Below are 13,712 nucleotides of genomic sequence, written 5' to 3' on the forward strand. Positions count from 1 at the left end.
AGTATGAATTACCAGGGCCTGGGACTGGTCTTGTTCTCCTCCAGCACCCAGAGCAGGCCTGGTCCAGGTTAGGTGCTCAGTGAATGTAACCCGAATGAGAGACAGCCAATCTCCGAGCAGAGACCCAAGAGTGGGACTCAGAGGTCAGGGCTCCAGGATGTGCCGATGTCATGGGGTGGGAGAGTCTCTCCTTTTCCTTCCCCTAAAGCCACTCCAATCACCATCCCCCTTTGTTCTTCTACCCTCCCTGTGGGGGAGGGGACACTGAGGCAGGCAGGAGACTTGCTCTGTGGCCATGAGGAAGCCACTTCACCTCTCAGAGCATGGCTTCCTCACCTATAAAATGTGGACAAAACAGCCTGTGTGAGTCTGTAGATGTTGACCGAGTCAACAGTGAAGGCCACGCTCATCTTGCCGATGAGTCGCACAGAGCCACAGCGCCTCCCATGAGGAAACACTCACAGGGAGAGGTAAGCCACGTGGCATTTATAGGGGCATGACTGTGGCCTTGGCCACCCCTGAGGAGGGCTGGGGGCTCAGGGACATCACTGCTTCAAGGACATCTTCCAGGAGCCCAGGGCCTGCATGATCCAGGAGCGCCGCTGGTGGGAAGTGGGCAGGTTCTCACAGCTGGGGCTCCAGCGGTGCGTGGTGGCCGGGTCGCATACCCACGAGTCCCCGTGCGGTAGTGGCCAGGAGTTCCGCCAGCAGCTGGCCAGGATGTGGTCCTGGGCCTGGGCCGCGTAGATGCACACTGATGCTTCTGGGTCGTGTCTCAGGTTTTCCAGAGCTGGGTCACGGGGAGGGGAAAGGCCGCTTGTTAAGACCAGGTCCCCACATAGGTCTCACACTCATCATTCCTTCTCACTTCTGTGTGTTGGCTCAGGCACTCTGCTCAGCGTCCCCTCATCTTACCTTCCTCCCAGCTCTTCAAACCGTTACTGCTTTTCAAAGCCTGAATCAAAACTGCCTCCTTCAGGAAGCCTTCTGGGACTGCTCCAGCCTCAGGCTCCCATCCGTTTCCCCAGTTACAAAATTAATCTGCCCCAGTAAGAGTCTGAACTATTCGCCCTGCACGAAATGGTTTTGGGCTTATTTTCTAGTCTGGTTTCCTAGACTGTAAACTCCCCTAAGGTGGGGCTGTGTATTGTGTGTCTTGGTGACCCCTTAACACTACTCACTGTGGATAAAGACTAGCACAGCTGGGCTGAGCTGAAGCCACTTGCTTCGAGACCTATCTCTTCTGTTTCCTGTCACCCACTGTGAGCCCACTCATTCTCTCACCAGCCCCCTGAGATCTCAAAGACGTAGGGTATGACTTACCTGCTTTAACTTCATTCAGATGGTCTTCTGTCATTATGCTCTCCATGCAGGGGACCAGGGACCCTTGAGTGTAATCCAAGAGGTTAGTGCATCCACCTCCTGACTCTGACCCCCACCCTCAGACCAGACCTCCTAAGAGAAACTCTCCCACCCTTCTTGAGTCCCACGAATGAGGACATAAAAGAACTTCGTTTTGACCCTGGGACAGATTCTCTACGAGGGGTCCTGGGAGAGGTGGCGGGTCCAGAGGGCAGGGATGGCACCAGGACAGGGACAGGATCTGGGCTGCAGCTGACTCTGACAGTGGTCCCTTACCCAGGCTGGCCCTCAGTGTCCTGATCTGAGACTCGGGGAAGTGCTGCCTCAGCTGCCCCCCTTCTTCAGGTAGTTTGAGCAGCATTCATGCGAAGGACACAGTGCCTCGCATACCTTCCAGGCAGGTGGTTGGTGCGGCCCTGGAAGGCCTGAGACTCTGCTCCTTGGCCACATTGTCCAGCCCTCCCCCGCTCCCTGCCTGCATGCCTGGTTCCCAAAGCACCTGCAGGTCCTTGAATGTGGCCTGCTGTTAGGCCCTTCCCACATTTCTCTGCCGGGCTCATTCCTATTTATCCTTGACTATTCAGCTTAACATAATTACTTCTCCAGGAAATCCTTCCTGACCCTGCACCCAAACTCGGTTAGGTGCCTCTATGGGTTCTCAGAGCACCTGAGTTTCCCTTCATCTGTATATACTGTGATATACCTTGTGACCTATGAACCGCTCCCACCAGACCTGAGGTCTCCCGCTTAGATGCACTCGAGGTGGGCAAGTGGGAAGGGCAGTCTCTGAGGATCTTAAATCACACACACAATTGTATGCATGTATGCATTTTTCTAGCGAAAGCGTTCATAACTTTCTTCAGGGTTTCACGAACGCACAAGAGATGAGAAATCAAAGGGTTAAACGCTAACATTTTTAGATGTGATTAAATGGAGCACGATTTAGAGAAGTCAGCGTCTAGGGAATAATGTCACTCTGTGTGAGAAGCTGCCTCTGAGCAGGCCCCCACAGTCTGAGGGATGCCCCCGGTCCTGGGCATTGCTCCTCTGTCCCTGCCTGGATCATGTTAACAGCACACGTGCCCCACCCCCACCCCTGCCATCCACATCACCTCTGGAAGGGTTCTCTGTTTCTCTAGACTAGGCACGGTGCCCGACACAGAGTGGAGCATTAAGCAACGTTTGCTACCTGAACAAGTGAGTGGGTGCATGGGTGACTGGACCGATGAAAACCACAAGTGAATTGAGGAAAGGAACCAAAAGAAGCATCGCTTTTCAAAGTGGGGAATGGGAAGGTCATCCTCTCCAAGCTCCTGGGCAGTGGGGTCTCTTGGGCCTGGTGAAGAGCATGTGGTTATTTGGGGGAGGGGAGGGCAGTAGCTGGGAGGAGATATTCCCACATGCCATCAGAAGGCTCTGGGCTAGAGTGGAGGATTCTGAGTGAGGGGAATCTAGTTGTTTTTTTCCCCAGAAAGGCAGAGGTTGGGATTATGGGAAATGTGGAGTGAGCTACGTTGAGGGAGTACCTTGACTAGCCAGGCTTCACATTTTTAAAAAATATTCTCATCTGATCTGTGAAACAGGACTTAATCCCCATTTTACAGGTGAGGAAACAGGCTCAGTGGCAGTAAATGACTCGGTTGGGGTCACATGGAAAGGGGATCATGGAGCTGAGATTCTACTTCACTCTTTCTACTGCACAGCTTGGCCCCTCCTGACACAGTCAATGGTAGGCTCCCGCTGGGCCTGGAGCATGCTGTATTAGCGGTGGGAGGGGTGGGCAGGAAGCAGCAGTTCCGCTGTGTACAGTTGCCAAGGTTGTGACCTGCACAAGGACTCCAGGCTGGATCCACCCTGTGGCCCAGTTCCCAAGCAGGGATTTTAGAGGAGGGAAGACCTTTCTAATTTGCACCATGACTGTCTGCTGGCCAAGCCTTGAACCCAAGGGAGGCATTTCCCAGGTGCCAGAAGGACTGGCAGCTTCTTTCCAAGGGGAGGAAGCAAAATGGAGGTCAGGCAGAGTCCCAGCAGCAAAACTAGTTCTGCCAGGTTACCTATGAACATGACTGAGTACTTCCGGAGGGAGGCCCGGGAATTCTTGGCATACTCCAGGCTCTGGCTGAGGAATGTGAAGGTGCTGTCTTGGTGTGTAGTCACCTGGGACAAAGAGAAAGCCCAAGAGTGCTGGCCCTCGGAGGGACTAATCGCCCATCCACCCTTCCCAAAGCTAGGAATGGCGACCCTGTCAGGCAGCCGAGCCCTGGCTCCTCGCCTCCTAAACTTCTCTGCCACCCATCCTGGCCTCTGCCTGAGGTCCCCGGAGGCCAGGCCTCATCTTCTCTTAGTGGATTGCAACAATCCTTTCCATGGTCTTCCTGCCTTGAGTGTATCCTCTTCCAGTCCACCCCCTGCTGCAAGTCGAAATAAAGTTCTAAAATAAGAAGTCCAGCCAAGTGAGAATGGACATGGCATGCAAGGGACATGATGGATAAGGAGACAGGTCTGATGGGGGTGAAGAATTCAAGTTACAGTGCAGTGAAGAATAAATTAGAGAGTTAGAGAGGTCTTAAAAGTCCTTAAAAGCCAGATAGGAATAAGGCTTACTTATGCATCAGAAAGTAGGAAGCCAGAATCCATTCTTGATAGAGCAATGGCAAAGCAATGTTTTGGGCAAAATAGTCTGACGGTGGTGTTCACAATGAGTTTGATCAAGTAGAAACTAGGGGGCAGGCATTCTGCTAAGAGGCTGTGGAGGGAGATGAAGAAGAATCTGATATGATTGCTCTCCTGTTGACAATCTGCATGTCAGGGAGTAAACTCTGGGCCTGGCATCAAAGCCTTCATGATCATGCTCCCCTGCCTCAGTTTCCACCAATGCCTCTACCTAGTATGCACACTCTGCTCCAGTGCCAGGATGTGGCCCGGCTCTCCCCAGCTCTGTGCCTGGTACAAGCGATTGCTCCCTATTGGAGTGCCCCTCCCCCTCTCTTCATCTGATGGATCCCTCTCATCCCTTGAGGCTCAGCTCAGAAGCCACCCCTTCCCTGAAGCCTTTCACAACTCTCAGGCAGAGCGGCTCTCACCACTCTTCACGTTTCTGCAGCATCTTGCACAGCCCTTGTCATGTCACCTATGACATTGTGCTGTGATTATTTATACCTATCTCCCCCACCAGATCCAGAGCTCCCCCAAGAGAAGGGGCCAGCTCACTCAACTCCGAGTCCACAGCTTCCTGGACACAAAGCTTGGTGTGGCAGAGCTGCCCAGAAAGCACTGGATGGATGGATGGATGGAGGGAGGGAGGGATGGATGAATTAATTAATTAATTAATTAATGGGTTACTGCCCCCCTCCTTAAAGCTCAGGCTAGAAGTTGACCTTCACATGAACAAATCTGTTGATGCTGGAAGAGCCAAAACAGAGACTCTAGAAGGGCCTAACACAGAGGTCACAAGCCGACAGCCCACAAACCATGAAGAGTTGGCAGAGCAGTGACCAGCACAGTGTTTTCAACAAGCTAAATTGATTGCTAATTAATGTCTTATAAAAATCTGGGTCTCTAGCTTTTCTTGTGAAAGCAGAGTTGCTGGCAAGAGCGGCCTGCACCGTGAGCAGGATCACCCACTCATGCTTTCAACAGGGCCTGGCCTCCATGTTGCCAGAGGTCCCACCACTTCTGTGTCACCCGTGATCATTTTCCACCCGTTCCCTGGTCGCTGGAGGTATTTGAATTAGCGCCCTGGCCAAACACCGCCTCTAGGCCTCTTCTTCCCTCATGAAATGACGGGAATACTATTAGACCCTGGACTGCAGAGGTTTTGAGCATTACTGATAGTGGTGGTGTCCAGCCCTTTTCTTAATCCTAGGAACCATCTGTGACTCTGCATATTTTCGTTAGATTGCTGTGGGGGGTGCTGGCATGCCCCACCCAGGTCTCCCTTTGGTGTGAAGGATTTCTCCCCCAACACTGGGGACTGCCTCCGAGGAAGAGAACTGCCGACCCAAGGTCACATCCCTTTCCCAGGGTGGCTGGCATCCAGTAACAAATGGACACGGGGGTGTAAAGACCTGGCCCCAAATGTGGGGGATCTCACTGCAGCGGTGGCTGAGACCTCCCCCAAAGCTACACTGCAGCTTGACCTCTCCTCCTGTCCCTGCCCTCCCTTCCACAGGTGTCGATCCCAAGGCCGTGCCCAAATAAACCTCCTGCATGCTAATCTCTATCCCTGAGTCTGCGTCTTGGGGCGCCTGTGACAGCAGGGTAGGTAGGTGGAACTTAGAACAAAGCTTCCCAAATGGTGTGCAGAGGGACTGGGCTGCATCCTGCAGTGTGCATTCCATGGAGTACAGGTGGCTTGCTCCTACCTCAGGATGCCCTTACGTGTTACCTAGAAAGGGGGTTTGGTGGTTAAATAAGTTTGGGAAACCATGGATCAACAACCATGGAACATCTCAGTACAGACCACCTCAGAGCCTTTAGTGAGCCGAAGGGATTGAAAACCCCCAAGAGGAAGATGGCGAGGCAGTGTTTCCCCAACTTATTCATCTTAGAGCCTCTTTTCTCCCCTGTGGGGCATTTCCTGTGGGGTGGGTGTCACAGAGAATATACCCTGGGAAATGCTGATGCAGAACAGGGAATCAGTGAAGCTCCTGAAACAGGGAAATAACACAGACAGACTCGTGTTTGAAGCAGACTGCTCTGGTGGCCCGAGTGGGAATGGGATCGGAAGAGATGAGGTTCAAGGCAGAGAGAGCCGGAGGTGGCTGGATCCACAGCCCAGCTGGGAGACATCTGCGCCCTGAACTAAGGGCAAGGACCGTGGGGACAGGAAGCGAAAGAAAACAGATGCGGAGATGTTTAGGATATTTCAGATTGATCGATTGTGGAAGGTGGGGGAGATGGAGTCTAGGGTAATTCTAGGTTTCTGCTTTGGGGATCTAGAGGGACAGAGCAGAATTGAAATGGGAAGGCCATCAGCTCAGAAGAGGTATGTCGAGCTTGAAGCGTGTGTGGGTCAGGGGGGAGGTGTCCGGTAAGCCACCGGAGAGGGACACCAGAAGTGAGAAGCCAGAAATGCAGATGAACGTCTAGGAGCCAACAACGTGTGGGTAATAGTGCAATTGCCGGTCAGGATGCTTGTGCAAAAAGAAGGAAGAGGAAAGGGGAGAGCTTTGCCCACCTCCAACACGCTCGTCGGGAACCACTGTGGTCTTGAAAGCACTCACAAGGTACTTGCATATTTTGGCCACCGTCTGCGGCTGGTTGTCCCAGGACTTCCGGCTATAAGCTCTTTTTGGCAATTCCCATGCCATGATGCAAGAACAGCGGAACAGGGTCTTTATACATTTCTGGGGACCAATAGGAAGACAATACCAGAGATGGGGAATTCCAGGACAGCCAGAACATCTTCCAGAAAAAAAAAGGGGGGGGGGGGTTGTGAAACTGAATTCTAGAAAAATCAATTCCTATTTGAAAGGCACAAGTGAAGTTGTCCATTTTGAGGAGGAATTCTGACATGGTGCCTTTGGAACACAGGCTTGTCCATAATGGATGGTTAGTGATTCTGGCTTGGTTTCCATAAAGGGAGGCTCAGCCACAGGGCCCGCTGCCTACACACACTCACCTGGCTCACCTTGGCGTTGCCCTCTTGCATGATCAGCAGCAGGGGCACCAAGGTGCTGATCAGCTGCTCTTCCACGGCTGGGGTGCAGGGCGACCGCAGCTTCTGGACCACCTTGCCGTACAGGTTGATGCAGGAGGAGCGCACGTCCTCTCGAGACTGGGGCAGACCCCGAGGCTCAGGCATGCTCCCTCCTCCAAGGGGCTGCCTGGGCCTCTGAGCCCCACATGGAGGCATGCGGCCTTCCTCCCACTCATTCTGGGGGACCCTCCAGGCACAAGACACACAGAGATGGAGCAGGGTGGAGGCCACCGGGTGGGGCTGATCTGGGGCCAGCGCCTCCCTCACTGGAGCCTAGCTCTGGACTTCTGCCCGCTCTCCCCAGCCAGGGCCCCCTGCTAACCTAAAAGGTGCCTTAGTGCCAAGTGGGAAAATGCCCGCCTCTGGAAGCATCAAAAACACGTGCCCCCCTCTAGGTGGGCCAATTGCAATGAGGCAAGTTGTCTGGCGAGACCTGATTACAAAAGAGCTCTCTCTGCGAGAACTGATTAGAGAAGGATCTTTCTCGGTGCAAAAGACATGGGCCAGTTGGAACAAGGTGCCCCTTCCCCTGGGGCTGACTCCGCTCTGCCCTGCCTCAGCAGGCCACTGGATCTATAGCAGCCCCCAGAGTAGTCAAGAACTACCCTCCATGGGCTGCCCCCCAACCCTCGCACCCTCGCCCCACCGTGGGATCCCTTACGTCGCTGAAATGTGGCAGCAGGATCTGCAGCATCTCCACATAGACGGAGCTGTCCGTCAGCTTCCGGTCCTGCCCCTTGAAGATGGTCTTGAGGTTGTGGGCCGCCTCCACCACCAGCCGCCCGTCCATGCTCTTCAGGCCCTTCACCATAGAGGGTAGGAGGGCCTGCACCTTGGCATTCTGTGGGGCAGGACCATTGGGATGCGGGCTCCTATCTGACAGTAGGGGCTGACAGGTGGGAGACCCAGCCTCTGATTCACTAAGTTGAACTTGGTGGAGCACGTGCTGCCTCCAAGGCCTTTGGTTATGCCATCCCACCTGCCTGGAATGCCCTTGCTCAAGCTCTTGTTGTCCCCAAAGTCCTCTTTGGCCTCACTGACTCCTTCCGGGTCTGGACACCTGAGGCCCTTTGTTGCCACCCCTTGTTGGCACTCGGTAGAGGACCTGCATTGCTAGTTAGCTTTCTGAGTCTACATCCTGTCCCTTCATCCCTCTATACCATGAGCCACAACAGTGCCTGGTAGAGGAAAACAAAGCACTTTTTTAAAATGTTAAGATGTACCAACAATCTGGGCCTCAGTTTCCTATCTATAAAATAGGAATAATTACTGCCATCCCCAACCCCTCCTAGACATACTGCCCTCAGGGTTACTGTGGAAAAAAACTGGAGTAGAAAATATTTCAAAAAGAATAAAGTGTATAGGGAATCATTAAAGGCTATCCACTTTACAGATGGGGCAACTGAGGCAGGGAGAGACAGGGATTCCAGCATCTGAGAGTCAGTGATGGCCAGGCTCCCTCCTTCCTCCAGCTCAGGGCCTGGCTGGGCCGGGCTCTCCTCTGCCCTCTGCTCACCTTCTCAGTCCTGCGGGCCAAGATGACCAGGCCTCGGATGGACAGCACCTTCATGATGGGGTCCTGGTGGTTCAGGCCTTCTACCATCCGCCCAAGAGAGTACTCCTCCGGGATCCGCCGCACCTGCTCCATCTGCAGAAGCTGCGGGAGTAACAGGAATTACTCCCTGAGCCAAGGGGCAGGGCAGCCCCCCGTCTCCCCATGCACCGGTAGTGCTCACTGGATGACCAGGGGCTGAGTGTGGGGCATGAATGATGGCTATCTGGTTAGTGCTGTCCGACGCAAGCCACGTGCATTAAGTTTAAATTTTCCAGGAGCCACATTAAAAAGGCAAAAAAGAAATAGGTGAAATTAATGTTAGTAATGCCTCTTACTTGACCCAGTATATCCAAAGTATTATCATTTCAACACATAATCAATATAAACATTATTAATATATTTTACACTCTGTGAAAAAAATTTCTTGAACCAAGTCTGAAATGTGGTGTGAATTTTAAACTTAAAACACATTTCAATTCAGACAGACACATTTCGGGGGCCGAATAGGCCCCATGTGGCTTGTGGCTATCATATTGGATGGCACTGGTTTAGTTATGACAGCCACTCACTCCTGTCCCCACCCAGCTGTCAGTGTTGGTGACGCTGAACTCTGTCCTCTCTGCCTGGCTTCCCTCTGCCCACTGTCCTCAATGAGCTCCTCTGCTCAGGACTTTAACTGCTGTCCCCGGGCATGTAACACCCTAGTCACTGTCTCTAGTCTGTGCCGCTGTCCGGAGCTTCCGACTTGGAAAACCAACAGTTTGCCAGACATCTCTGCCCGATGTCCATCACCACCCGATGTCCATCACCACCTCATAGCAAGGCTGAACACGTCACCCTCTAGCTCAGAGCCCCCGTGCCCCCCACTGCCTCTCGCCATTGGGCCCAGCTTGCCTCTGGGGCCTCATTCACTCCATGTCCACCCTATAGCCCACACTCTTACCACCAACCAGCTTCTAACCAAGCTGCCCATTGCTTGTGGAATGATCCAGGCTGTTCTGTGCTCTCTGTGCTGGCAGGATGCCCTTCTGCAAAGGCGCCCACCTCCACGCCAGCCCCAACTCACCTTGCATGGCTCCATCTAAAACTCGGCCCCCCTTGAAGCTGTTTTTGACAATGCCCCCAGACCTCACCTCACCAGGGTGGATTGCCTCCTTCTCTGGGCCCCTGGGAGCCCTGAACATGGAAACCTGAGTGCTCCTATCTGCTTAATGCATCTGCCTCCTGCATCCCCCCGGGGCTTCCTTAAGGACAAACACTGACCGTTACTCCCTGGGTTCCTGTTACCTGTTACAAGCTCTGGGGGAGAGCGTGTGCTTAGGGGACACTTTTGGTGTAAGAGTTCAGGTCCAACATGAAATTCAGTTCCTTTCCTCCTTAGAACTGCCCTTCCTCCTGTGTTCCCATTGCCAGGTCTAGCACCACCACCCCTCTGTTGTCCTAGCCTCAATCAGGCATCACCCCCATCTCCTTCCCCTCCCCGCCACCCTCCCACCCGCAGCAGCCAACTCGTCTTCAGTTCCTCCCTGGTCATCCTCATAAACACTTCTCTCATCCATTCCCTGGCCTTACCGCTACTGTGACTACTGAGACCCCGAGTCAGTAGGACAAGGAGAGAGGGCCGGACAGAGGGGCAGGGCGGTGGCCCAGAGGGGGAGGAGGCAGTAGAGGAGAGGCTCCACCCACTGCCCTCGCTCTGCCCAGCCACACAACTGGTACCCAGGCCCGCTCGGCACCAGTTTCCGGCCTGCACACTAGAGATGTAGAGAAGAGTACTGATGATAATCAATAATAATAATAATAGCAATACAGCTGACTCACAGACGATGCTTCCTAGATGCAGGCACTATCCTAAGAGTTTTACGTAAACTCATTTAATCCTCATCAAAACCCGTGGGGCGCCTGGGTGGCTCAGTCGGTTAAGCGTCTGGCTCCTGATTTCAGCTCAGGTCATGATCTCAGGATCGTGGGATCGAGCCCCGAGTGGGGCGCCAAACTCACCTGGGAGTCTACTGGAGATTCTCTTCCTCTCTCTCTCCCCCTCTGCCCCTCCCCCCACTTGCATGAGTTCTCTAGTGCTCTCTATTAAAAAAACCCTATGAGGGGCGCCTGGGTGGCTCAGTTGGTTAAGCGACTGCCTTCGGCTCAGGTCATGATCCTGGAGTCCCTGGATCGAGTCCCGCATCGGGCTCCCTGCTCGGCAGGGAGTCTGCTTCTCCCTCTGACCCTCCCCCCCATGCGCTCTCTATCTCATTCTCTCTCTCAAATAAATAAATAAAATCTTAAAAAAAAAAAAAAACCCTATGAGATGGGCAATTCATTATCCCCATATTGCAAATGAGGAAACTGAGGCACAGGCAGGTTCCGGGACTTGAGGTCACACAGCTCCCTTGAGTTCCCCTGCCGTTGGGAGCAGCAAGCCCACACATAGACGATCACAGCGTAGGTGACAGGGGAGGCCGGGGCGGGATATGTGAGCTACGTCAAGGTGCCGCAGTGACTTGGCGGGCCTGGCTCTGGCGGAGAGCAGCCCACCTCTTCTGGGGCGCGGGAGAAGGACTGAACCTGGCTGAGGATACTTGCTCCAGGGAGCAGGGCCACTGCTCAGAGTTCCCTGGGGAATGTTCGGGAAAGGTTAAGCCTAGCGCCCCTGACCTTGGGGTGGACATGGGAGTGTCCCCTGAGGCCTGGCAAGGTGCCACCACCACCATCCCCCCAAGAACCACAAGTGGTAGCCACTCACAGACTTAAGAGAGAAGTGGCTGACTGGAAATGAGGATCCAGTCGGGCAGACCTAGTCGGAATCTCTCTGGACTCCTTGAGCATGCCCCTAGTTTGCCCTGCCGGAAGTGACACATTCTACTGGTGCCTGCAGGGCCAGGCCAAGTGTTCATCAGGGCACTCACTCATCCATCCGCCTACTTGGGGAGCTTTCAGGGCTGGGGTTGGGGATGCAATGCCAACACGACATGGTCCCCCCTCCCCAGACTCACAGTCCAGCTGGACAGGCAGAAAAGATGCAGGAAATGCCTGGAGGCCATGCTGCCTCCTGTCCATCTAGCAAACTTTACTCACCTGTCAAGGCCCAGCTCAGATGGCACCTCCTCCAGGAAGCCTTCCTTGACCTTCTACTCTCCAAGCAGAAAGTGAGCCTCCTACCTCTGAACCGCACTGCAGACCCTGATGATGGCGCAGACCCCAGCACGACAACCAGCAGGTCACATGAGACAGCACGGGTGGCAGTTAGGAGAGTGGGCTTTACAAGGGTCCACGGACAGGTGAACGGACCAAGTGTGGTAGATACATACAAGGAAGTATTACGCAGCCTTAAAAAAGAATGAAATTCTGGGTGCCTGGGTGGCTCAGTCGTTAAGCGTCTGCCTTCGGCTCAGGTCACGATCCCAGAGTCCCGGGATCAAGCCCCGCATCGGTCTCCCTGCTCGACGGGAAGCCTGCTTCTCCCTCTCACACCCCCCCCTGCTTGTGTTCCTGCTCTAGCTATCTCTCTCTCTGTCAAATAAATAAATAAAATCTTTAAAAAAAAAAAAAAAAAGAATGAAATTCTGAGCCCTGTTAACAACATACACAAACCTTGAAGACATGATGTTGAGTGAAATAAGCCAGACACAAAAGGACACATTGCATGATTCGGCTTCAGTGAAACCTGCAATGGCAAGCTCATAGCGACAACGTAGAATGCTTGTCGCCAGGGGCTGCAGAGGCCCCCTGGGGAGGTAGTATTTCATGAGACAGTTTCAGTTTGAGGCGGAGGCTGCACTGGGGAAGGAAGATGAACAGTTCTGTGGTTGGTGTTGCCAGCTGCACGGGCGGTGTGAGCGTACGTCATGCCCCTGGACGTACACTTAACCTTGGCGAAAATGGTAACTTTTACGTTATGTGTATTTTACCATGATTCTTTCTAAACTAAAGAGAGAGAGGCAGGGAGGGAGAGAGTGGGTTTGAGAACCCAAGAGTCTGGGTTTGAATCCTGAGTCTGCCACTTATGAGCTGTGTGGCCTTGGAAAATGGATTTAAATCTGTGCCTCAGTTTCCTCCTCTAAAATGGGGGATGAAATGGCATCTGCATCATAGGATTATTATGAGGATTAAATGAATCAATATGGGTAAAACTCTAAGAACGTGCCTGGAAGATAGTAACTGCTCAGCTATTATTGCTGGTGGGTCTCCTCTTCTGGGTCTGACCCTAACCAACCTCCTGATTCATCTCTCCCAGCACCCCCTAGTACCCTCCACACACTCAACTCAGCTTAGATGTCACTTCCTCTAGGAAGCCCTCCCTGATGCTCCCACCACCACCACCACCACAAGTCTCCTGTTCTCCCACCACAGCGTGGACTGTCCCCATCAGAGCACAAGTAACTCCATGGCACCCCATTTCATAATTGGGACATCCTCGGGCTTCCCTGTCACACTGAGAATTCCTTGAGGGCTGGGCAGAGTCAATTTCATATTTGTACCTCCAACCTTGTATCTCTAGTCTGGCACTCAGCACATGGCAGTGCCCAGCAAAGGTTGGGGCTTGCCCGGGCACGGGGGGAGTCCGGAAAGAGCAGAATGGGGTGAAGGGGTGGAGAGAGGAGGAGCAAATGGAAGATCCCAAACTCTCCATTTTTAAGTACTGTTCGCACAGGAGAAATGACCGGTAATGTGAACTGAGGTGTGTGCTCGGGGAGGCCGGGAGGAGCCTTGCCCAGGGCCCGCTGCCCGCTCAGTACCTCCACGTAGAAGGCGGTGGCAGTGATCTTGTGCTTTTCATCGCCTCGCTCCAGGAGCGGGATGAGCAGGTAGAGGATGCGGCACAGCTCCTGACACGAGTAGTGAACCATGGCCCTGGGGGTGAGGAAGGGTGAGCAGCCTCAGGCTCTCCAGCCCCAGGGGACCTGCTAGGGGGTAGGAGGGCCTGGCCTGATACCCTAAAGTCTGAGCAAGTCAGAGGCACCGGGGTTCCTGGGTTTCCAGGATTTCTCACCTGGACAGGACCTCAGAGGCCATCTAGTTTAACTGCTTTGTTTTACAGATGGGGAACCTGAGGCTGAGTGGAAAAGCTTGCCCAAGAGCGCAGAGCATACAGCT

General features: G+C 53.6%; 1 protein-coding gene across 1 annotated transcript in view; it reads right to left on the bottom strand.

Annotated features, from left to right (window-relative positions):
• Positions 1 to 545: 545 nt before the first annotated feature.
• Positions 546 to 13,712, bottom strand: part of MROH7 (maestro heat like repeat family member 7) — a 43,288-nt gene continuing 30,121 nt past the window's right edge. The window contains exons 15-22 of the mRNA XM_045895415.2: positions 13,355 to 13,469; positions 8,580 to 8,720; positions 7,725 to 7,904; positions 6,986 to 7,141; positions 6,588 to 6,710; positions 3,417 to 3,519; positions 1,324 to 1,386; positions 546 to 790 (exon numbers count right to left, since the gene is read on the bottom strand). Coding sequence (XP_045751371.1) covers positions 546 to 790; positions 1,324 to 1,386; positions 3,417 to 3,519; positions 6,588 to 6,710; positions 6,986 to 7,141; positions 7,725 to 7,904; positions 8,580 to 8,720; positions 13,355 to 13,469 — 1,126 coding nt within the window. The remainder of the gene's footprint in view (positions 791 to 1,323; positions 1,387 to 3,416; positions 3,520 to 6,587; positions 6,711 to 6,985; positions 7,142 to 7,724; positions 7,905 to 8,579; positions 8,721 to 13,354; positions 13,470 to 13,712) is intronic.

The sequence above is a fragment of the Mirounga angustirostris genome, unplaced genomic scaffold, assembly GCF_029215605.1.
Source record: "Mirounga angustirostris isolate CCGP_5_RB_7025 unplaced genomic scaffold, mMirAng1.0.hap1 SCAF_4, whole genome shotgun sequence".
NCBI lineage: Eukaryota > Metazoa > Chordata > Mammalia > Carnivora > Phocidae > Mirounga > Mirounga angustirostris.